This window comes from Phyllopteryx taeniolatus, chromosome 22 (genome assembly GCF_024500385.1).
Source record: "Phyllopteryx taeniolatus isolate TA_2022b chromosome 22, UOR_Ptae_1.2, whole genome shotgun sequence".
NCBI classification, from domain to species: domain Eukaryota; kingdom Metazoa; phylum Chordata; class Actinopteri; order Syngnathiformes; family Syngnathidae; genus Phyllopteryx; species Phyllopteryx taeniolatus.
Genome location: NC_084523.1, coordinates 3,755,143 through 3,779,602, shown reverse-complemented (window position 1 = coordinate 3,779,602; position 24,460 = coordinate 3,755,143). Strand labels below are relative to the sequence as shown.

At 44.5% G+C, this 24,460-nt stretch overlaps 1 protein-coding gene and 1 long non-coding RNA gene across 7 annotated transcripts in view; one reads left to right on the top strand and one right to left on the bottom strand.

The window, feature by feature from the left end:
* Window positions 1-24,460, bottom strand: part of LOC133471594 (synapsin-3-like) — an 80,777-nt gene that overhangs the window by 55,231 nt on the left and 1,086 nt on the right. For 4 of the 6 annotated variants that reach the window (XM_061761251.1, XM_061761253.1, XM_061761248.1 and 1 more), the window contains exons 1-6: window positions 22,936-23,099; window positions 16,180-16,627; window positions 11,788-11,845; window positions 7,229-7,320; window positions 412-568; window positions 43-132 (exon numbers count right to left, since the gene is read on the bottom strand). In XM_061761251.1, coding sequence (XP_061617235.1) covers window positions 43-132; window positions 412-568; window positions 7,229-7,320; window positions 11,788-11,845; window positions 16,180-16,583 — 801 coding nt within the window. In that variant the 5' untranslated portion in view covers window positions 16,584-16,627; window positions 22,936-23,099. Of the gene's footprint in view, window positions 1-42; window positions 133-411; window positions 569-7,228; window positions 7,321-11,787; window positions 11,846-16,179; window positions 16,628-22,935; window positions 23,100-24,264; window positions 24,284-24,460 lie in introns of those variants that run through there. The other 2 variants (XM_061761250.1, XM_061761249.1) reach the window with 2 other exon arrangements.
* Window positions 18,487-19,552, top strand: LOC133472281 (uncharacterized). The gene is made up of 3 exons (XR_009786666.1): window positions 18,487-18,716; window positions 18,819-18,940; window positions 19,015-19,552. It is a non-coding gene; the product is annotated as an uncharacterized LOC133472281 (long non-coding RNA).

Genomic DNA, 24,460 nt, shown 5'->3' with positions numbered 1-24,460 from the left:
ACTGTACTTTTTGCATAAAAGTAATAATTACAGGGCACTTACCATCTGCATGTAGTTGGCATAGAAGGTTTGTTCATTCAGTGGGAATTTCTCCGCACCGAGGGAGTGGTAGATCTTTATCATCTGAGAGAACTGCAAGACATATTAAATAAACTGTCTTAGTTAAGCGAGCACATCGTTTAAAAAGCAACAAGAATGTGAGGCCGCCCCCTTTTTTCACTGCAGGATTTTGAATCGTGAGTTATAATACGAGTCCCTGGAGGTCACCTGCCTTGCCAGCTCCAGAGACAGGTGTTACAGCTCCATTCGAAAGCCCAAATAAAATCAGCTGCCGAGGGAGGGAGGGAGGGAGTCACGACACCTCAGCGGGGGTTCAAGTAGTGCAAAACGGACCGCTAATAATTGACTTACCACCCAAGGCTTGCTGCAGAAGTTGTAGATGGAGAAGAGGGAGTTGACGCTCGGCACGCCGCCAAAATGCAAGCCGATGACGAGGTTCCTGAAGTCATCTCCCGGCACCATGCTGTAGGCATGCTGGCGAATCAGGACGAAGTCCGGTTTGAAGGACCTGAACGTGGATCCACATGAAAGCAATCGGATTGGAAATGCTCAACTTAAGCACGCCTAATTACAGTCCGCTTTTATCGTGCGGGATACAGTTCAGACCCAGCCTTAATAGGTGAAAATCCGCTTATAGAGACCATAAGAAAACAAAAATCACAACTAAAACATTTCAACTTCTTTAACACACTTTTTAAACACTTTGTAAGCTTATTTGAGCCCAGGCAAAACAGTATTTGCAAGCATAAAATGTATAGAAAAACATATTGTAGTGTCTGTTTGTTCAATAAATGTATGTGCCGTTAAGAGGCGGGGCCATCAGCGAGTCTGCGTGTGAGTGTCTGCGCGTGAGCTGTGGCCGACAGCAGCTCCTGCGTGAGTGTGCTCGTTGTGTTTATGTGTTGTACTGCTTTCCCGCCGTTAAATAAGAAGCTGAAAAAGATCTGGCTCGCCTTTCCTACATGCGAGGCCATTACAGTAAGTACAGTAAGTGCACTGTAAAACCCCGTCAAAAACCAATCACGATAAACCGCAGATTTTTTGGGAGCACAATGTCGGCGAATAAGCAGATTTTGAGTGAACTCGCTGATGAAAATGAAAAGAGAGACATTTATAAAGAGCCTTCAATAGAATGAGGTTACCATGCATCATCGTCCTCCTAACACCATGCGCATTGCCTTGAATTGATCCGTATCCGTCATCGCTCTTTTCATAAAGAATGACCTCCGTGTTTTATACCTCTGCCCCCAGCTACATATGCTTCAAATGGACGTCTCCGCCACGGTGGCTCGGTCCAGGCGAATAGCTCTGTCGGCACATTACCGCGCTGCATCTGGACCCGGCGTCCACACTCGGGAGCTCGATTATCCACCGGCTGTGTCGGGTGAAGAAATCCCCCGGAGAGCGCCTAATCTTTTTGGACTATCTATCCAATTAACACAGCCTAATCCTTCCTTTACAAATTGTTCTGGGCCAGGGGCCAAGCAACCCAACGGGTACCTGAGTGAAAGCCGCGCACATTTTTAATCACTTTGGGATCAATTCCGTTTGGCTGAAACAGAATTGCCGCTAACCTGTACTGTAACATTTCAGCGTAGATAATACACAACCGTGCATGGATTTGACTGGATACTAAAATAAAAGAAACCTATTGGTTGTTATAAACATGGTTTGCTCGCTGGAATGCAACAAAATAACAGGTTGGATATCATTTTGTACTGTTGTGACTCTTTGAAGAGACGCACTCGATGCAAATATGCACGAATAAGTGGATGGGCATACAGAGCGTGGTTCCAGGCTGTGGATCGCCACTACAGACCAACTCTTGAAGGCGTTCGGAAACTTAAAGTGTTATGTTTGACGGGACAGCTCAGAAGAGGTCGTTCCTCGGCGACAGAGCGACGACAGCAGTTCCTCCTTACTCCTGCGGCACTCGGCCACGGTGGCTGCAAACCTGCTATTTATACTGGATGAAACCGGTCCTTGAGGCTCTGGCACCAAAACAGTTTCAAGCGAACACACAAGTGCTGCATCATGCGAGTGTCAGCTACCACTGCTCTCCGCTGCAGATGAAGTGTCCCCGTTATAGCTTTGCACATGTAAAACTTTCTGTCCTGTTTCTGGGATAATATATACAGAGTAGTGTCAATCATTTATTGTTTTACTGCCCGTTTGCATGCCACAGTGTGGATCTACTGGGTAGAAACCTGATGTCGACTAGTCGCAGGGATTGTTCCCGTAGACGTGACGTGATGCTTTATGGACCAAATCGTCCAGCGCATTGCTTCAATCTTCTTATGATAATTCACTCTTTGCATTCATTTGTGCACTAAGGTGCACTAAGGTTGAGATCAAGCACCGATATCTGGATTGGGGAGTGATGGATTACAGCATTAAGACATCAATAACTCCATCCACGGATCATAGTTTACATAGTGTACTCGAAAAGGAAAGTGACCACACATGCTGCTTTTTCCGTGAACTAAGGTGTATTCATTTTACAGAATATCTCACCCATTGAGCTCGTATGTTTGCCCTTTATCAGGTTTTCTCTTCTTCTTAACTTCCCATTAGTCAGTCTCGCCATGATAAGGAGAATTCGTTGGGAATGCACCACCGTGAAACATACCAAGGATCAGCACGGCACAACGAGGCATTGTTCCAAACGAGCATTCCGTCATCGAAGCAAAATGCAACTACGAGACAATTACCTTTCCTATAAGGAAGACAGGAAGCTCTTGATTGATGACCTAAATATTAGAACCAGAGTTATGATTCAGAGCTGTGTTTATTCGTGTAAGGAGAACCCCTATTGAATTACTTGTCCATGGATCCAACCAAATTATCTTCCGGGCCTTATCTTTCAGATTTATGGGCGCTGACATTTGCTACTAAAATAATAGTTTTGTTCAAGCTCATCTTCACGAGATAATAATAATCCCTGCAAAAACATCTGTGGATGTAAACAATTTACTGAAGGATTACTGATTCCTCATTGTGCCCACCCAAAATGATCACATCCAAAGAGACCAGTTCCTCTGTGTGAAGTGGCCGACTTGAAGCCTCATTTTGTGGTCCACCGGCCTGAATATAGGCCTTGTTGTAATTACGGCTGTGGCTCCAGGCCCGGTGGCACCAGAGGGATCTGGCAGAGGCTCAAATTCTGAGCGTTTGCCTGGTCAGGCCTGCCGAAGCTCTGGATTGCGGCCAAAGCTCGTCTCCATTGTAAAGAGAAAGCACCAGAGCGGGATTTTTTTTCACCTAAAATTTGGGCAGACATTAAGTCGGTGAACATTTGAACAAGCCGTTTCGGAACGGCAACAAGTGGCAATAACGGCAACTGATGACACAAATGAAGTCCAACAGACTTTGGATACTGTAAATGTTATCTATAGGGCTCAAAGTATATAATTATTAGGTTTTTTAAAAAAAATAAAAGTATTGGCACACCAGCTTTCATCATGGTGTTGGTCAGGTACAGACATTTCGACTAGTTTCAGGCTGTTATTTCCAACCAGCCAGTTTCATGAAAATAAGTGGGGGTGGGGGTGGGGGGATTATGAATTGTTCAGTGAATTTGTATTTGTGGTTTTATTCTAAAAGCAGAGATGGTGGACAAGTTTCATTACGGCTAAAGTGCCCTGAAAGGAAACCACCCCCTGGACCCCTAAAGCTGTTTCTGTGAACAGGATTTATTTGCTCTGTAACGAGATGAACCTCACTGTCGTATTAGGTGTTGAGGCAGCTCCGCGCAGCCCACTTTCTTCGCTGATTAAAACGGACCTTAAAGAAGGTCGGCGGAAAGGGTTGTGAGCTTGTCTTGTGCTATGTATGTGTCTGAATTAGCTCTGTGTGGGCCAAAGTGGTAAATCGTCACCGAATGTAACCAAAGACGGGGAGACTAATCCGTACAGAAAATGACAAGAATCAGACGAGGATCTTCTTATGTAATCTGTCTGTCTTTCCAATTGTGCTCTGAAAATAAGAGGAAAAGAAGTCGAGCCGCAGCCGGCCGGCATCGGAAATTAACTTTTGTCCCACCTGCCGCTGAGGCCGGGGGAAATCTTTCACACTGTGTAAGGAGAGCTGACACATCTGATCTTCAAGTGTGGCCAAACAAGTGCATCAACGTCATAATCCTTAATAACAAAAAGTTCTTTTTTTTTTTTTGCTCGACAATGTTCTGCTCCATCCGACAAGTTTGTTGTCAAGCACCTTGATAACGTCTCAAAATGCTGTAAAACTCCAGCTGAATAAGCATGAATCGATTTGGTTTCATTACAGCGTAGTCGAAGTAAGCATCCCCGGTTTCAGTGATGCAGTTCTTTACGCGGCCAGTCTTAATTAGGCGCTTGAAGTGCAATAAAAGTGGTGTTTTATTGAATTTTGATGTTTGGTGTGATAAAAATTCCAGGCTACAAAGCAGAAACACTCCCAACTGCCATTTGCTTTTACGTGGCCCAAACAGTTACGGCTCGTGTAACAGTAGTAAAACGAGCTCAATAAACAGCAAGGTGACCAATTAATCAACAAGTTTTATTATGAAGTGACGGGTGGACGGGATTGTTACTTTGTGGCTTATCATACTTTGGGCCGCTTGGCGATTTCCCTTGCAGCCAGACCACCGCTCCTTGGGAGTTGAGCGGTTTGCTGGAGGTTTTGGCAGCGACGTGTGGAGACTCCAAGGGGCTGACTAAAGCAGTGCCACAGAGAACAACATGTCATAATGACTCTACCTTGTGGTGTGCTGTTTTGCTGCGGACTACACGCCACGTCGCACGCGGTGGCGACGGCTGATATTAGATGCTCTTTCTTGCGATGATGGAAAAACACACAAATGAACTCTTTCATTGCACGAAGCACATGCAACAACAAAGAGCAGAGTGAGAAGTGTAACCTCTCCACGTGCAGCAGCCCTTCCCTTCAGAGAGGTGTAAAGTAAGCCAAGGTGTTCTTTTCGCACTCAGTGTTCAAAAGCCTTCTGACGGGAAGGCAAAGCAAAAGCCACAAGACAATCACAAGACGAGTCGCTGACAGCTGGTTGATCGGCAGCTCACACAACAGGACTTAGCAGCATTCAAGTCGGCGAGTATCAGTTTCAACTGCAGCTTCGACAGGCCGAGTGGAAAAAGAAACCTGTCGGGACCGAAAAGCTACGTTCAAAGACGAAACTTTCTCGAAAGCTGTCTAGACACTCGACCATGTTAGGAAATATGAGAGCCTCTTTGCTCTATTGCAGACTTTTGGTGTCCCCAGTGGGTCATCTGCGGCTTTTTACTTTTATTCCCGACATTTGAAAACAGCTATGTGTACATTCTACTCCTTACTTTGTCAAAATAGGCTAATAACTTCTTTCAACCTTACTGGAGGACGACACTGTTAAAAGAATACATTTGAAAAAACACAAACAGAGAGAGGTGAAGTCAACTGCGGTCGAGATCTTGATTGTTTGAGATCTTGGGGTCTTCAAAAAAAAAAAACAGAGATAGCAGCAATATTAAAGTGAACCGGGGAGCATTAATAACGACGGCAACAAATTTGGTGAAACCAAATGAAACGAAATAGCGACATTCGCAACTTGTCCATGTGGAGAACTCACTGGTTCAACGCTTTTCAAAGATAAATGGGAGATTCTTTAATGCATAAATCACAACTGCTATGAAGTTTGCTGGCGCACTTGTAAGTGGTTCAAAAGCTCGTCTGCCGACTGAATTCAAAGGTCCCACCAGCCTTGAGAAGCGTGCAAAGGCATGGCTACGCTATTCAGTGTCAAAGTGCAAGACTTCTGAACATTCTGTTTCTCGCGGCCACCCAGAAAAATGTCGGCGGAAAGGTGTTTTGTTTGTGTTTGGGAAATTGGTGCTATGACTTTGCTCTATCTGTTGACATTCTGCGACATTCCTCTGGCTGCGAATGAAACGCTTTGCTATCAAAGAGCGACTTTGTATGCATTCGTAATCTTTGGAAGAAAAAAAAAAAAAAAAACACCATCAAGGTTGTCGGGGATTGGTTTTTTTTCATCTTGCTTTTGGGCTCGGAACTTGCATTTAGAGGACAACCTGCCAGGCCGCTCGGCGCTATTCAGTGCTATTCGTAGACAAGGGCAGAGTCATAAAACGGCAACAGTTTGACAATGAGTGCCATTGCTCACAAATAAGGCGGCAGTCACACCATCTGCATCCAATTTGGCTTCTCTATCATGGCGGCGATAACGCCCAAATTATGCAACGCACACGCGTACAATCACCTCAATGTCAATTTTGACGAGGCAGAACGACACTAGCCGAGCGCCAGCTTGTAGTTTGCTATTAATCTTGCTTTATTCCACGCTGCGGCTGCAATTGCTTCCTCGACTTTCACCGCAGATAGCAGGGGTGAAGTTGAGGCCAAACCCAGAAGAAGTCAAATATTCTATAAGACGAGTTGTTTTGACATGAGATGACAAGCAATTTGGCTGACTCGTTAAATCAGAACAGAAAGTGACGATGAATTAAGATTTCTCAGATTACATAACCACAATGATTTTTTGTTTGTTTTGCCTCACCAGCTTCGTCTCACCACAAGAAAGATTCATGATCTTGATAAGCAACAAAATGCATTGTGCAAATTGTTTTGGCCGTCGCTTGCTTGCTGACAAATCTTGTCTGCAACGTTACTGTTGCTCACTGCCAGTTCTTTAAAACGATGGAAAAGCCATAAAGTGTCAAATGAGGTTTAGGGTGGAGGATGAAGTCATCTTTGCCACCCTGATCAGCTGATCACCACTCTCCTTGAGCCCTGATTTAACATAACAGTCTATTTAAATACATGGTTTCACGTGTCGGAGCGCGGCTACTGTTGGAGCTGCAAACTGGCCCGAGCCACGCACTGCTGCGAGCCAACCATCCTTCGGAATATTTATTTTTCCAAACAGTGCTCGGGTTCACATTTTGCAACACGGTGATGCGTATAATTGCAGCGAGGAAATCCTCCTATAACTTTGACTGCTGTTTTTATTCAGAATTTCACATAAATCCGTAGTTGGTCGTTAATTTTCCCCATTAGGAATTTCAGGAAACTGCGTCCCCGTCCTTAATTACCACCCATATTCCCGTGACAGCAAAACACATCATTTTCACTCGTGACGGGAGTCAGAGAGTGAGTGAGTGAGTGAGTGAGTTTTCCATACCTGACCGTTTTTGTACCCCCCTTGTTGACCTGCATGTCCACCATGCATCCTGAAGTGACATAGGAGGCCAGGTTGATCTCTGAGAACTCTGCCTGGGAAAGAAAAACAAGGATGTTTACACCCTGTGACCACATCTTGCTTCCTTTGGTTTTGTGCCACAAAAGCTCTTAAATTATTACAGGTCGTGAGATGTAGCACTTTTATCAGACACATTATAATTCATCCAACCAGCCAGACAGAAAGAGCATGTGACGGAAGGCAAATGAGGTTGTTCCCAGTCTACGACCTCTCGTACTCCAAAGACTTCAGACTGGCTTCCTTATGACTCCTGGTAAGAACTACACTTCAAACAACAGTTGACACGATCAGCCCACCCTTGTTGAACAGTCATCTGAGACCAGGCTCCACCAGAAACTGTAAATGAATGAGAGTGGGCAGTCATACTTTTAACTTTGCGCTGTTGTTCCCAAGTAGCTATTTTACTTCGCAAAGAAAATTCCTAAGATTTGTACGTATAGTAAAGACACGTTTTGTTTTTATTCAATTCATATTGTGCTGCTCATTCCGGCGTGCACAGCTTGGCCACCTGGGGGCAGTATAATACAGACAGAGACACACGAAGGAGAGTTTCGCAACTGACTCAGTAAGGTGCAGGAATATTGGTCATTTTCTACAAAGGGGTAAGGAATATGTCTGGGGTATTGTTATAGTGTCTGTCTACATGTGTTCCTCCACCATTTGTGTTCGAATATCAGTGTTTTAAGTGGAAATAAGACCACGACACCGATGCTATTTGTAAGCCCGGTTTGCATTGTTTGTTGGCATTAAGACCAACTGACTTCATTAAGGCAAAGCTATGTGGTTGTTTAAATATGCAACGTGTAATTCGCTTCGTTTTATGTTTCGCTTGACAGTAAACTTCAATAAACAACGTGAAGCCTCTCTTTTGAAGGATTGTTCACGATCTGTCAAACTGCGACTTGTTGTGAAGTGAGTTGAGTTGAGTTCCCTGCCCCTCTGACAGCACTCGTATCTCAGATTTCTGCTCTCAAGTCAAAGCAAAACAAAACAAATCATCGGCCCACAGACGGCTTTTCGTGTGTCGAAAAACGAAAAAAAGTTGGATCGCTCGGATGTCCACTTTATCTACTTTTTGTGGAGTTCTGTGAGATGTATTTCCAGTGTATGTGCCTTGGAGGTTGGAAAACACTGGTTTGGCGCTCGCCACGTCTCCAGTCGATTAGCATATTGAAACATAAACACGGCAATGCTAGCAAATCCTCCAGTTGACCCCCTGCTCAACCCACTCAGCCAGTACACACAGCAAGTTAAGTCCATGCCTATCTGCGCATTATCATACGGCGACCACCGTTTGAGGCGTTAAGCCTGCTTCGCCGGGCTTTATATGGGCTTTCATAAAAATAAAAAGGAAATATCCTCAGCACTGTTTTCTGATGGCGTGAGGATGTGAGTCATCTGTGAAAGGAATGTGCCAATGTCATAAAAGTGAAAGAGAAAATAACACCCACTCCTTTTCATTTGAACGTGTGTCACTCGCAGAGGAAGAGCAAGGGGGCGGGTAAATAAATGCCTTGGGGGACAATGACGTGTCAGTCACGCTCAATTTGCTTCAAGGGCATGATGCACTTGTCGCGTTCTGTTGATGCCCACCGCGGAAAAGTGTGGGCTCAGAGTCGGTTGACCACACCAATGCACAAACACGCCCCTGCTTGCATATGTGATCTCCATCTTAACATCGTGCCAGGCAAATCCCCATCAGAGAGTGGGCAAAATATTGGCAAGAGCCACATAAACATCTTCCGTGATTGGCTGCTGCTGTTTGAGCGGAGTGATGGCCGCTACATTAATGGATGAAGTGGCTGGTGCCGGGGCCCGAAAGCTAGAATGGGAGGCTTTTCAGAGCGCCACGGCAACGCATTCAAACGCTTGTCTTGGAGCAGCATTCGCCTTGGGAAAGGAAAACAGGAAGTGATACACAGGACAACTGCCTCCAGGGATAATGCTTCTCCTTTGTTGACCTGCATGCAGACTGAATTAAGTTGTGGGCCTAATTGTCAGGAGGGGGAAAAAAATGAATGAAAAATATATATATAGATTTTAAAAACTAAAGACATTTTTGCCAGAACAGGATCAGTTAATGTACAGTGTTCTCCCACCTATTTAAACATTCACCTATTTGTGGATGTATTTTTTTTTGTAATTATTGGATTATTTAGAAAGGTTTGTTTGCTGTTGTTGTTGTTTTAGTTGTTTTTTTTTTTAAAGGTGTCTGTCTTGAGTACAGCATGGAATTATATGTTTTCCAAGTAAAACACTAAAGGTAAAAACTTTTTGAAAAGAGAAAGTAGGAATTGTAAATAGTACATTGATGCTCGCCACCTGTGGATGCTAAGAGAGTGATTCAATGTGCAGCCACGGGGCGTACAAAATTCCTGATAAGCTTAGCTGAACCACAAACTGTGGTGCTTTTGATAGCGCTGCATATAGTCCACCTTTCATGATCACGACTGAGACTTTGCCGCGACAGTAACAGCCACCACTCTGCTCGACAGTGAAACACTCGATTTTAGAATGGGTTTAAGTGCAAGACGTACTGCAGGGAACAAGTGAAAAGTGAAGCAATCAAGTAGTCCATCTGGAGCACGTTGCGCACACGCTACACTTGGGTAAACAGCAGCCAAACGCTTTAAGGTTGCAGATAACAACGAGCAGACTGCCTGTGAGGTGTCAAGACTGAAGCAGAAAGGAGTCTGGACAATGCTGAGGTCACTCCCCCGCCGCGTGGAACTCCCCCTCCTTTAACCCGAAGCACACATGGTCTGACAAACCTGAAGAACGACCCCGTTGTCCTTCTACAAAAAAGACCTATTTTAACTGTCCTCATGTATAAACCGCAGTGGTTTAAGACTTTGTAGTGGGTAGCAAAAATGGACACATTAATTCGCCGCCGCTCAAGCGCAGTGGCAATGAAATGAAGCAATTCATGTACTGTAATGCCCTCGCATGTGGGAGAGGAGAGCCAGTCGCCGATGCTGACGGGCACAACAGTTTATTTCTTTCCATTCTCTTTTGTTCTGTTTTATTATGTTGTAATACTATGCGCTATATTTCTTTATTAAAAACACATACCCATACAGATTGTCATCTATAGTAACTTCAATTGCTGCCACCCCAAAGCCCAAAGACAGTCTCTGGGATATATACGCAAGCAGATGCTAAAAGCTAGGAGCTGACAAATAAGACCTAAAAGGCTTCATCAACTCTTCACACCGAGATTTAGGTTCCCACCTGAACGTTTTCATGAAGATGCACAGGCGGCCGATGAAGGCAATTACCAACTGACTTGTTAGCGTTGACTTTGAGGGCTTCTGGGGAACAGTAGCGCGTCCAACAAGATCTAAGTAGGTCATCTCCAGCTTTTTTGTTTTGTTTTTTGTTTTATCTGATTCCCTTCACTCATGGACTCAAGGGGCCTAATTAACTTTTTTATTTTTTTATTTTTATTATTATTTTAATCGGGGCTCAATAGTGGTGACACCCCAGGATCGCACAGAAAAATCTCGCAGATTTGACAGAAACACGCACACGACAAACTATACATCAGCACCAAAAGACCACAACAGTAGAGACTTGAGCAAACAGGCTGTAAACTCCAACTTTATGTGGTCCCTTTTTTCCTCTGCCCATAAAAACCCACCACTCCATTTCAAAGACCGCCACAGTCTCAACAATTGCTTGCAGATGTATAACCAAACACTTATTGAAGGTAAATTAGATGTTATCTACACACTGTAAATATGGTATGTCTAGACGCATTTGTGTGCAGGTACAAGTGATACTGGCTGCCAAAAAAAACAAAAAAAAGTACCCATTGTGAACGAAAACACAGCGCTGCTTTGAGAGCGTTAGTTTAATTCATTCCTTGATCACGCTTGTCACTCAAAACACTCATCTTACAATCACTCAACAAATGAATGGAAATGTCAATCTGTTCAACCCTCCAGCCCCCAAAAATTCTCATGTTTTATAATGAGAAAGATTGCACTCTATAATATTATACTTTTATTAAAAAAATAAATAAATAAATAAACATTTGGTTTGGACAACTGGGACGGACACAGATACTCTATATACATGGAAACATAGGAGAAGTCACAGTTCCATAGTAATCTGTGACTCTTGAGTACTGTTATATTGTCTGTCCACATGTGTGGCTGCCCCGTTTGTGTTCAAATATCCAAGAGTTTTACACCGCCCCATAGATGCTAATTATTGCCCATGGTGTTCCCCATTGTATGTTAGCATTAGCATGAAGCTAGCAAACTAAAAGCTAAGCTGTGTGGTTGTTTGCACAAAGTGTAATTCTCTGTTGTACGTTTAGTTTGACCGTCAACGTCAACTGACAATAAACAGTCTGAAGCTTTTTTGAAGAATACTTACTAATTCTATCTGTCAAATTGCTGCTTGTTGTGGGGTGAGTTGAGGCATTATGGATGTCACGCCATATAACACGCACTATAGCTTTTTTTCATACATACCTGTTCGACACAGATATCATATTCCCCATTCAGCTTCTTGCCTCTGAAGTACTTGGCCCTGCAAGGAAGCATATGTTTAGATAGTTAAAAAAACACACACACACACACACACAAAACTGTTATTACAATCACAGGCTCTGTATTTAAGCAGTAAAACACAATTGCATAAACGGATGCCTCAGGTATTACCCTGGACAAACGGTACTCTGACTCATAACAACCCCAAAATAACCTTTTGTTTATTTGACAGGAGGAGAAGTTTAAACAGACCTTCCAAAATACCTTGCAAGCTCATATTTTCCATGAGTACAGCACATGACGGTACGAGGCTTGGAGCAGACTGAATTCCCTGGCAAACTAATGTTCTTAATCATCATTGTACGTGCTTCAAGGGGACAACTCTTTGGATTGTTTATTCGTATGCAGGAGAAGTTGAGCGGGACTGGGAAGAGGATTTTTAAATTTAAAAAAATGACCAACGTGCATTTCTCAGCACATTTCAAATCGTTTCACATTTATGGCCATGTTGTGTCCCAGTCCTCGGCGTTGAACTTTCACCCCTCGCAGCCGCGGGACTGCCAACAATCTGTCAAAGGCTTCAGGCTATCGAGCGGTGCGTATATAGCCCAGGATCCCCGCTACATGGTGGAGGTCTTCGGTCACTGGGACAAGCTGTTTTGGGATTTGCCTCTCGACTTGTTCACACCAATACACGGTTTCCCTTACGCCACTTCTTTCCCTCGTTCATTCTCTTTAATCCCCCACATGTCGTTGAAGGTGCATTCATTATCCTTCATTACTGTCGCTGTGGGGGATGTCGTCCATAAGATCTCGCAGCTGTTGAGACTTCAATGTTTCAGGTCTCATTCCTTGTAATTTTGGAAGCCGTGAATCTTCAACGTATCTGACCTACATACTGCACTCGCAGTGCCCCCGTCACCCCGGCCCACCGCAGTCGAAAGGGAGCGCCACCCATCCCATAGGCTTATTGGCCGAATACGACTGGAATGCCTATTGCAAAACGTGTCGTCACTCGGAGCTACGGCGGTAATTTACAAGGAGCTCGGCTTTGCTCGTGTTCACATGTAAACATTGGGCTCAGGGCAGAGGCCGGGAATTTCCTTCTCTTTCGTGCCCACGCCCGCTATGTAAACTCCATCGCTATTTATTTGTACCAGGAGAATACGTTTTCTGTAGAGGTTCGTGTACGGGTCAAGTTCCATAAAACTCACAGTCATCAACGATCGGCTGCATTTCTTTTCGGAAAGAGAGCTGTGGTTTAGACGGACAACCGCAAAGACTGTTTAGGGAAAATTGGACAAAAGATCTCATGGATGTGAACGTAACAGGGCCCCACAATATAAATAATGATTTTGCATTATTAAACAACCAGATGTGCATGTGAGATGCAAGTATTATTGTTGTTCACTTGGGGTCGCCATCCTCACGCTCCTCCCTATAATATCGGTGAATTTGCGTGTGTTTGGCTTTAAAAGGTGGAGCCTGGCCTGGTGAGCGACGTGGGAGCCAGAGAATGAGAGCGGGTAGTTGGCTGTTGTTAGTGCAGGTTAGCAGCTGGTTGCTAACTGGCTAACCCAGTCTGCATCTTGAGTGCTCACACTTCTGTCAAAATCTGGAGTTCTTACATAATCTCGCTAACAACACTTAGTTAACACGGTACTTTTTCAAAGGATACTTGGTTTCAGTGCCATTTTATTCATCTTTGGGCGTCATGGTGATGTTCAGTAGATCTGTGAATTACACCAAGCGGTGAAAACATTCCAGAGAAAGTCCGAAGTGGCCTATCTGCTTCTCGTATTATTCAAAGAGCAGTGCAAACACAGGGACAGCTACTTGGCAGGGCATTTTGCGTCTTGTCCCGGGAGAGACGGATAACAAGAGCGGGAAAGATGTCGGGGGCTTTAAAGAATATACAAAAAAACAAAATTGGTGGGGGGGTTGTTGTTGGTGGCAGCGATGCTCTTTGAGACTTTGCATTGGCGCTCTGTAACGCTTTTGTGCACCGGTCATTGGTGGAGGCCAAGCCTGTCAGGAGGGAACGGAGTTTCCCTAGAGACCCCTGCCACTCGGCTGGAATGCCCAGGAGGGAAACTCAGTCCCGAGGCAGAGAGTGACTGATGTTCACTGTGCCTTGCAGTTAACACAGCTCAGAAACACAAAAAGAATCGGATTTGAGGGCAGAAGCGCAAGTACACTGCAAATAAACCATATTTGGGTGCATTGTCAGGAGGGGAGCAGCTACATTCTGATACATGAAGGCAATCAGTCAAACGAGACAACAAGAGGACTTCAGCCTCCTCAAAGCAAGTTTCACATTGTCCTTAAAGTGTGACAGTCAAAGTCATGACGCGGATATGTTGCCGAAGCAGCAGGCAAATATTTGCCCTCTCTTTTGTTAATATGACATTAAGCATTCAGCTGTGACAGTCAACCAGACATTTAGTGCTTTATGCATTAAATACTACTTCAGAATACTTAAATGTACTACCCATTTGTCAAGTATTTTGGCAGCGTAGAAACTGTACTTTCACCGAGGGTCCTGCATTGAAACTGTAAACCCCTCATGTCAAACTTGCATGTACTTGCTTTTCTACGTGGAGCCAAGTCAAGCCATGGCTCCAATAATAATATACGCATGAGGTAGAAATCATTTTATTTAGAACGAAGATGCGAGCAAATACCGCCATCTGCTGGCCAAGGATTTTCACTACACTATGCATACCAAATCATTTTAGATGAACAACAGCGCCACCAAGTGGTCCTATCGAGAAATAATTAGGGTCTGGCTCAGCTCTAATTTGTCAAACCTCCAAATCTTTGGGTGAGCTGGAGCCTATCCCATCTGATTTAGAGGACGGGTACATCCTTGACCAGGCAAAGGCTCCAGCACGCCCTTATGAGGTTCAAGCGGTACAGACAATGGATGGATTTAACAAGGTAAAAAAATAAAAAAAACTAATCGGCTGACAGGCAAAACAAAGACCGATCGAGTTTGAGTAACTTTTTAAGTGGATATTTTATGTCTTATCATTTGCTTAGCTACAATTTTCCCAGGACCACCACCAGGACACAAGTACTAAGACACCTTTTACGCTCCCTCAATCTTCACCAACATTTTGGATCATTTCGCGCTCTCGGCTATAAAAACTTTCATTTTAATGTGCTACGGAGTCTAAATATGACACAAAACGTGGTTACGGGACTGAATGTTGTGTTGCTTAGGGGAGTGCCGTTCCTTAAAAGAGGCGAGCGTGAGCACAAACACGCTCCTGGGATGGCGGATGATCTTCTGTCGAGTCATTTCAGAAACAGCGAGGTGTGAAGAGGACCATAAAGCCCTGCGGGAATATCGAACCGAGAGGCTGAGCGAAAAGCAGATGGTCTACGCAGAGCAATCCCACGATGCTCATCATATGGTTGCCAGCGGGGTGGATTAATTTAGTGATCATTTTTAAACCTGGGCTTCATCCCCGCAGAGCCTTCGGCGACGGTGTGTAATGATCCCTACTGATGATTAATTCAGAGGGCTGGAAATGGCGAGCAACACGCCAACAGAGGTTGAGGCTCCCCTGCTGATGTCAGGCTACAAAATAACAATTCATGAAAAGGAAGCGTGGTTTATTGATTCAGTCAGGCTTATGCGATAAACAAAGTGCTGCACATCTTGAAAGGTGATATTTTTCTATTGAAGCTATCTCCTTCCACTGCTTACCGTTCTGTCAGATTTGGAGCAACGGAGTTGTTACCATGGTAATTTTAAGACATTTCGCAGAATGCAATTCAATATCAAACCACGACATGACTGTGCATTTAGAGACTTACAAATGCAAGGAGAAGTATGACGAAGAGGAAAGAGGACTTGGTGCACAAAATGGTGGTATGACACCTCTTCATCTAATTGTCGGCCTCCATTTAAAAAAGTGGGAGTGTGTCGGCCCCGAGTGGCAACCATTGCTATTAAGGAGTGGAAAATGGCCCACGTTAGAGCAATAGATAGACAAATAGACGGACATAGACATATAGCATTGAGAGGGATTTAAAAAAAAAAAAAAAAAAAAAGATGTTGGCCAATCAGCGTGTTGAAGGTATACCCGATTTTTAAAAGTCAAGGTTTTCAATAACTGGTCCCCCCCCCCCACCAAAAAATAAGCACAGTTTCAAATGCCGACTCGTGAGTATGCGGGCGTTCCTTGACGAACATATGGTAATATCCACTGACAAACCTGAAAAGCATAAATTGAACTAATTTCTTTATTCATGTGGTTCTGCTAAAAGGCTGTCCTGCATCAAACTGACAGGTGTTTCTATGGTTACCTTTCGGTACATAAGCAAGGCAAAATAGTACATCTGTTAGAAATACGAGGTACTCACCAGTCCGTGTGTTGATCATCAACAACCAGCAGGATCTTGGGTTTGCGGACAACAGGCTTAGGAGGCTGACTGCTTCCCGTTGGGGTTCCCTCAGTCTTCGCCGCCGCCGCCGCCGCAGCCGCCGACTTGGCATGTGCGGCGGCCGCGACGTTCTGCGCCATCTGGGCGCTCTTCACCACACTGGAGAAGGAGCTGAGGAAGCCGCCCGCGGCGGCGGCGGAGCTCGGGGCCGAGCCCTGAGCCGGGGTCGGGACGCTCGGGGGCTGTCGCCGCTCCGTGGCCGGGGAGGCCGGGGAGGAGGTGGAAGACGGCGGCGGGGTCGGCCTCTGCAGATCCATCATGTAGCCGTTGGGGAGGTTGGCCACGAAGCTGCTGTCGGACAGGCGCCGTCGAAGGTAGTTCATGGTGACTGGAGCTGGTGCGGCGGTCAGGCCAAAGAGGATATGTGCTGGGAAAAAGAGACATTTACGTAGTTCTAGTGCATAGGCGATAAACAATTCTGTAGGTACACCAACACAATCAACATTAAGAGCTATTAATTCAACAATACATACATTAGTGGAACCCCATCATATAGACCGGTGATTTCCAAGCACTGTCTTGAAATGATCAACGTTCACTTAGTTGGCCAAATGATTATTTATTCATTCCAAATAATGTGTCTTTGTTCATCTATCCATGCCAGAGACAACATCTTCAGTATTTCAGCATACAGAACTGTGCGACATTTGATTTTTTCTCACTTTATTCCCACAATTCAAAATACATCTGTTCTGAATAATGCAAATGTCACTGAGGCCCAATACCGTAATTCCTCATATCTGCATATACCCGTAAGCGCCTGACCCCTAAAAAATCAATAAAAATGCCCGCCACTCTCCGCAGTCGAGGAAATAAACTTATTTGGCCACTATGACTTTCCTGTTTTGCATGGACTGTCCTGTGCATGCTGGGAGACAACTCGGAGGTAATGATGTAAAGTTGGGACAGCAGATTCACAGCTTTTTGTTTGTGGAGCAGACAGAAGTCCCTGAGGGAGGAGTGTGTGTGTGTGTGTGGGGGGGGGGGGGGGCTGAAAACAGTTATATAACATGTGGAAGCCAACGTGGCGGAAAGCAGCGACAAGGCAGACGAGCCCCCAAAACCTGATTAAAGGTAGACTGATTTCACAGCAAAGGACACTTGGATAAGAGGGAAGCACTTGTCTTACCGAGGGGGCTGGCTGCGTCTTTTGCAATTTCTTCGCCTTTCCGAGGAGACGGCGTGGAATTGGCAAATGTTACATCTCGACAATATATCGGCATCTGGAGGTCTTGCAGAGGGAGGAACAGCTGTAGGCAAGATTTTGCTACGCTTGGGCCTGAAATCTTGTTGTACAGTGTACACTCATTGGCCATATATTAGTTACCGTGCAGCGCGCAACATTTATCAGTGAACAGAAGAACAAGTTCATACAACCCATTGTACAAGACAGCTGTCATCCAATTGTGCGCCGGCATCCTTTTGCATGGGTGCCTATGTTTAAAATGAGTGGCAAGGTTGCGTCAATAAAAACCTTTCCAGCACTGTTGATTGATTGTTTCATCCACCTGGGAGCAGTGGAGCAATTGAAAAAGAAAAAGAAATAAAATGTCCTTGCCAATTCAGCAAGACACGAGGGAGGCAGCATTTGGAATACATGTGGAATTGCACTTGATGGGATACACACGGAAAACTATGACGAAAATAGACTGTCCTTCTCGCTATGAAGTGCATGAAATCTTTTACCTGCGGGCAAGTATCTCCCTGCAGATCTGAGCTATGAACTGGATCAAAAGAAAGCTTGGATTATCCACCTATTTTGGACCACGGCTTCCTTATAACGTGAGCAGCACGCAACACTAACAACAGGCTTTGTTCACTAATGACATGGAAGAGCAGGGGATAGTGTCACCCCAAACTGTCGGATCCCTGCTGATGAACAAACAGCGTGCGTACGCCTCATTCCTTCATCCCGCAGAGTGCGGGCACGACACCCGCTCCTGCCATCGCCAAAACGACCGAGCCGTGTGACTTTACATTTCTGCGGCACTCATTACCGGAAAACAGGCGGCCATGTAAATTCATGTTCACTTGCAATCTCAAAACTGATTGAAATCCTTCAGCGAAGGCGCACAACATGCCGGGCAACATTCAAGTCCACTAGAAGAAATGCAGCATGATTGAGAAGCAACGAGAGGCAGAAAACGTCCCCGAAAAAGCTCCACTAATAGTCGCCGTTCTCACAGAGTAGAGAAAACACAGTGCATGTGAGTCTAGTGAGTACAATAACATCTACACTAATTTCCGTTCGTCCGTCTATGGCGTTTCATATATGTTAGCATTAAGCTAGCGGCTCAAATAAAATGGTTGAGGTGAATATGTTATTGTTTTAATATAGAATGTTGAATTCTCTTTTCTTTTATGTGTCAAACTTCAACTGGGAGTCAAAAATAACCTGAAGCAAGCACGCTCCACCTCTTATTTGGAGAACTGTGAGAGCAAGAGAATGAGAACAGGTGCTTTGGAATACTCTAAAAGTGTGTTTTAATGTGTTTAAAGTGTGTGAGAGGATGATCATTATTATGATTATTCATCTCTCTCTCTCTCGCTCTCTGTAGTGCAGATTTTCACCGATTGCAGGTAGTTCTGGGATACATCCGCTCCAATCATGTTGAGGAAAATTGAGGGGCTCTTGGTGCAAATGGCCCTCAACATACACGCAGTGATCCGACATCCGCTGGTGGGTAACGATAACAGCGTGTCTCCCCGGTGACAGCAGGAGCAGTCGAACACGGCTTTTATTATTCATGACAGTCTGAGCAGAGGGGTTCAGGAGTGTGAGCAGCGGGCACACGGGGATGGCTGGATTCAAGAGAGGAAAAGCAACGTGGACAGACAAGGCAAGTGCCTGACCCGCTTCGAGCACTTCTGCTAATTCCACATACAAACACGGCCCACCCACTCGAAAACAGATGTTAAAGAACTAAGACAATCGTCTAGGATTTCTTGTTCATCGATGTAGGAGGGGAATCAATGCAACACTGGCCGACAAAGACCTCGAATGCCACTCATCACAGTGCACTTGCTTTGGGTTGTGCGCATCGATTTGATTAACATGTGCTCTGATGTCGACGTTACGCTAAAATACACTCCCCGGCAAGGGATTCCAAAAGCTTATGGTTACTCATCTTTGCGATCCTCAACAAAGAATTCAACATTAGACCAAAAAAATAGGACAATGTAATTGCCTCCTGGTACGTATCTGATCCAATAGTCGTGCTCAGATCTATTTGGATTTGCTACAGTGGAATATTTGGGGAAAAATATGTCTAACGGCATATAAAACGTCAGTTTGAACACCCCTCGGTAAAGTACACTACTTTTACTCTCTTTTATATTTTTAATAGGTTTATTATTTTTACGCTTGTGTGACAGTCACGAATGCTATGAAGTAAAATGCACGAGGCCACGTAACAATGTTACTTTTTTTTTTTAAACCCCCGAAAACTCTTGTATAAGCGGGGATAAACCGCCACTTAGCATTTTTGGAATTGCCCCCCCCCCCCCCCAAAAAAAGATGCATTAAAAGGAAAAAAACGCCAAAAATTGGGAAAAGAAATCTGCAAATAGGTGATGAACCACGAGTATGGGGGGGGGGCACTGTACATGTATATACTTTATTTATACATATATGAGCCTAAACATTGGATATTATCAACTTTGGTTGCTCTCGAAGACATCTTGTGCAAAACAAAAGACATTCTCGTGGTTTAAAGTTCATACAGCTTTTTCGTGGCATGTGCAAATTTGTGCTTTTTAAGCGATGTTTTTTTTTTATTGGTTTTAACAGTATACTTACTGGCATGTGGGAAACACAGTATTTTTCTGCCGCTTAATGTACACCGGGAGAAGAGTAAAACACAAACACATCACACGCCTCACCTCTTAAAGGCACATAACACAAAGGAGCGACAATACGCGCAATATTTTCTTTCCATCTTATACTTTTACGTTCAAATGCGTGGGAGACGAGGGAAAACAAACAAATGTTTTCATGGGGTCTTTATTTTGTCGCTTTTCGAATGCAGGTGAGTCTGGAATGTAACCCCACGTTCGCAGTATTTCCATTCATTCCTATGAGAAAAGTGTTTTTCTAATCCTGAGGTCAGTCACTGTATTAATTGAAATGCCATGAGTACCTTTTTGCCGCGGCCTTACGCTTCCGACAAGTTACAGGCAGACTAAGTGAGACGAAAAGCCGATTGGGAGGATCAGCATCAACTTGCTGCTGGTTTTAACGTCCTTAAAGCGCTCGCTTTCACACCCTGCTGCTCTTAAAAGTGCTCGTTGCAAATGAAAGTCGTCAGACACCAGTTGTACGATGCAGTCGCCTGGCAACCCTGCTCCTCGTGTCATTTACGATCTTACGTGCGACAGAAGCTGGGCTAAGCGACGTACTTGAGAAAACTGGGATTGCGTATGCAGCACTCTGACACCTTCTCGATGTTACCGAATGGATTAAAGGGGTGTCTGTGAGAAAAAGCATCGGTATAAGTTTATTAGAGCTGAATAGTTAGTAACTACAGTTACGTTTTCTCACACAAACGATTGTATGTTTCCTCTTAAGGAAGGCAGACAGACTATGCGACTATAAATCCTCAATTTGTGATTGTGCAAGCAGCCATCCTTATTCTAAGATGTGTCCTGTTTGTCGTGGGAGGTTGTGTGAAAGTCTGCTGCTTCTATTGAATCACAGCAAATCTTGCACAGCGACAGTAAGACCGTCAACTGTTATTTCAGCGTGTGAAAACGCACGGCGTCAAATTCTCACCCTCGCTATTGCGACTTCCTTGGCCGCGACTAGTGACGCGGAAAAGTATCTTTTCGGAGATATTCTCGTCTCGAGGTCCGTTTGCTCCCGGAGGTCTCGGGTAAGTCGTTTCCTCAACCGAGAACTCTGACAACTGAACACTCTCGAGGCGCCACAACACCGGCGAGCTGGCGAGACCCGGCCGAGTCAGCGGGACTGACCTGCTAATATCGCTAGCTTGGCTAAACTCACTATGTTTAGGACTGAAATCGAACCATTTAAGAATAGTTCTCTGAATGTTCTGAACTCCTATTTCCATTCCATTGTTTGCTATGGGGAGCAGTAACAGGTCTGCATGGCAGAAGCTCATCTTTATATAGCTCTGACACCATCTTGTATTTCTTTGCACAGCAACCAAAGTGAGACTGCAAGACACGAGTAATCAACAATTAATTCAAATTCACACAATTGTTAAAAATCCTCATCAATTAAGTCTATTTTTAAAAGCAACCTCCTTCATTTCTGTGCTGTGGCTACCAGGTTATTGATGAATCCCTCCCACATAAACACAATTAACGCATCGATCCAAAGCTCCATTGAAAGCTTAAGCTTAAGATACGATAAAAAAAAAAATGTAAAAATTCAGCGTTCTCATCTAATTATCATTACACAACAACAAAAAAGCAGTGCAGATATTGCCATAATACCTCTGCTTGCCTCTCCTCCTTGAGTAACAATTACTTGGCCTAAAGTTAGCATTTACACAAATTCGGAAATGAATGACAATCGATGATAATCGATGAATCAACTGATTGATCAAGGGTGCCTTGAAGCCAGAGAGGCAAAATGAAGTGCACTAATTGGCTGCAATCAGCAGAGGCGCAGTTGCGTCACGCTCGGTTGCCGTCTCAACAAGTGCAACATGACGTCAAGCTCCAACACGTCCAAACAGGAGTTCAGAACATTCAGCAAGACACGTTCTCTTACAGATTTGATCTTGAAAAAAATGCACCAGACACAAGCGTGTACGTGCACATGTGGCGAAGGCTTTTCGTGACTTCCGGTAACAACCCAGGCTAAAACTTAGCCCTTCCTTGACACCAATGACTACTTTCCTCCTTTCCTGGGGGTTTGGGCGCCATCTTGTGGTATCTTAGAGGGTTATAGAATGAGCACAAAAGCTATGAACTGGTGAGTTTTTCAATAAATGGCAAACTAGTGTCGTGCAAATACCCAAATGCCACAGTAAAGGCTTTTGCCGGGCAAATTGAAATATTTTGGCGTGTCCAAGTGATTCCTAGTGTAAATGTCAGTTCATTTTCATCTAACTTGCGGAATTCCGGAAGGCTGCTGTTGCTCGCAGAAGCACTTTGGTGAGTTTTCCCATTTATGACTTTGACATATGGTTACCTCGGCCACATTGAAAACGAGCATGACACATCCAACTTAACTGCACACGCGCCATTGAGTTGCTTACTAAGCGTTTACTGAAAGTACACAACATCCCTTTTATTTGAGCAGCAACCTGGCGGCTGTGCAATTTGTCTTCCTTCAGCCGTAAAATGTGAAAATGGACTTGAGTGTAATCTGGTGCGGGTCCAGGTCGCCAGCGCACACTAATTAATAGCAGCCGGGCCCCCACCCAGCCCCAGGGATGACACCAGCACAGAGCGGTGACTGGGCTCAAGGCTGCAGACGAAGCTGAGGGAATCCCTGCGGAAACCTGCGCAAATCACCACAGCCCGGCTGCCCCCCCTCAAAACTCGCCCGATGCAGCATGCAAGCCCATGCAACCTCCTTGGCCCTCTTTCATTTCGGTGTCCGGGTCCGGAAAGGTGGCTTTTACAGCTCCATTGTGTGAGATGCAGCAGCTCGCGACAGGAATCTCCCTCGGTGTATTTGAATGAAAAAAATAAATCAATTACCTGAGCGGTTCACAGTGACGAATAAGACCCCCTCTGAGTCTTCTTCTTGTTTTTATTTTATTTTATTATTATTATTTTTGGGATGCTGCTTCTCCTTTGCTGTCCTCCTAATACCAAGCAACCCGGCCAAGCCCGCACCTTCTCTCTCGCTCTCTCTCTCGCTCTCTCTCTCTCTCTCTCTCTCTCGCAATGCACGCCGGGAAACAGAAGAGGGACGCGTTCGTTACTGCAGTCGGTCCTCGACGCTGATTGGACAGGAGGCAAATTGGGGGGGGGGGGGGTGTTATCAAAATATAAAGGGTCTCATCGATATCCGCCTAACTAGCTAGTCAGGATTTAATTGTTCATATTTATTTTTAAAAAAAAGATGTTTTATATTCATTAACGACCTCGTAAATGTGTATTAAAAACCATAATAAACCTAAATAAGTCTGATGATGAGAGAAGAAGACGGAATTGCTGTTAAACTGAACTCGATAGTTACAATCGGGGAAACAGCGACATCCTGTGGCCATCATGATTACTAACGAAAGGAGCAAGGAGGAACACAGGGATCCAGCAGAATGGAAGGAATATTTGCAGTTGGGTGGAGTAGCCAAACATTGCACTCAAGTAAAACGAGACGACTGTTACTTTAGAATAATATGACTCAAGCAAAAGTAAAAAGTACTCCTCCAAATAATTACTAATAATAATAATTGTGAATAGTCACTGGTAAGTAACTTCTGATTTATGATTGTTTTTTTGTTTGTTTGTTTTTAAATCAGAACAAGTAGTGAGCTCAATGTTAGTATAAATGCAGTGTTTGTTTATAACAAAAATACTCAAGTAAAAGTCAAAAGTATATTGCATTAAAGCTAATCTGACAAGTACAATTTTCCATGTTGCATTCAAACGAAAAAGCTATTTAAGTAAATGTAACGCAGTAAATATAGTGCATCACTAGCCACCTTTGAATATTAGTCAGTCGTGATTACATATAATCATTATTTGTTTATGTTTTTGTTAAGACATTCAGAACTAACCCAGCCTATCGGAATTAACAATAAATATACAATTTAGTACCAAGGCAGTACTGATACCATTTAAATGGATGGTGACGCTTATCGAGGAGTGCTTGGTACCGCCCAGTTTGTGTTGCAGAACATGTAATTAATTCACGAACAACTCTGTGAATGGCCGAGCGCGTCCCTGTATTGAGTTGGGGATGCATTACGCATTAATGAGAAGCTGCGGTCCGGCTTCCCGGCGCATCGCCCGGCCGCCGATGCTAATGGTCCATTTCATTGTTCACTGCAGCATCGTCTTTGAAGGGAGAGACGGCCTCACCTCAAAGTGTGTCGTCGGCCAATCACGGCAGGCCACATCTGCATCCGGCAGATGTGCATCAATAGGAAGCAGAGGCACAGCACAGACTCAGGGGAAACTGCGGTCGAGCACATTGGACGCTGCATTAGGCACACCTGCAGTGTCTTTGTTGCGTCCAAACAAGAGAACTTGCACATTTGAATATGACAAATCCTTG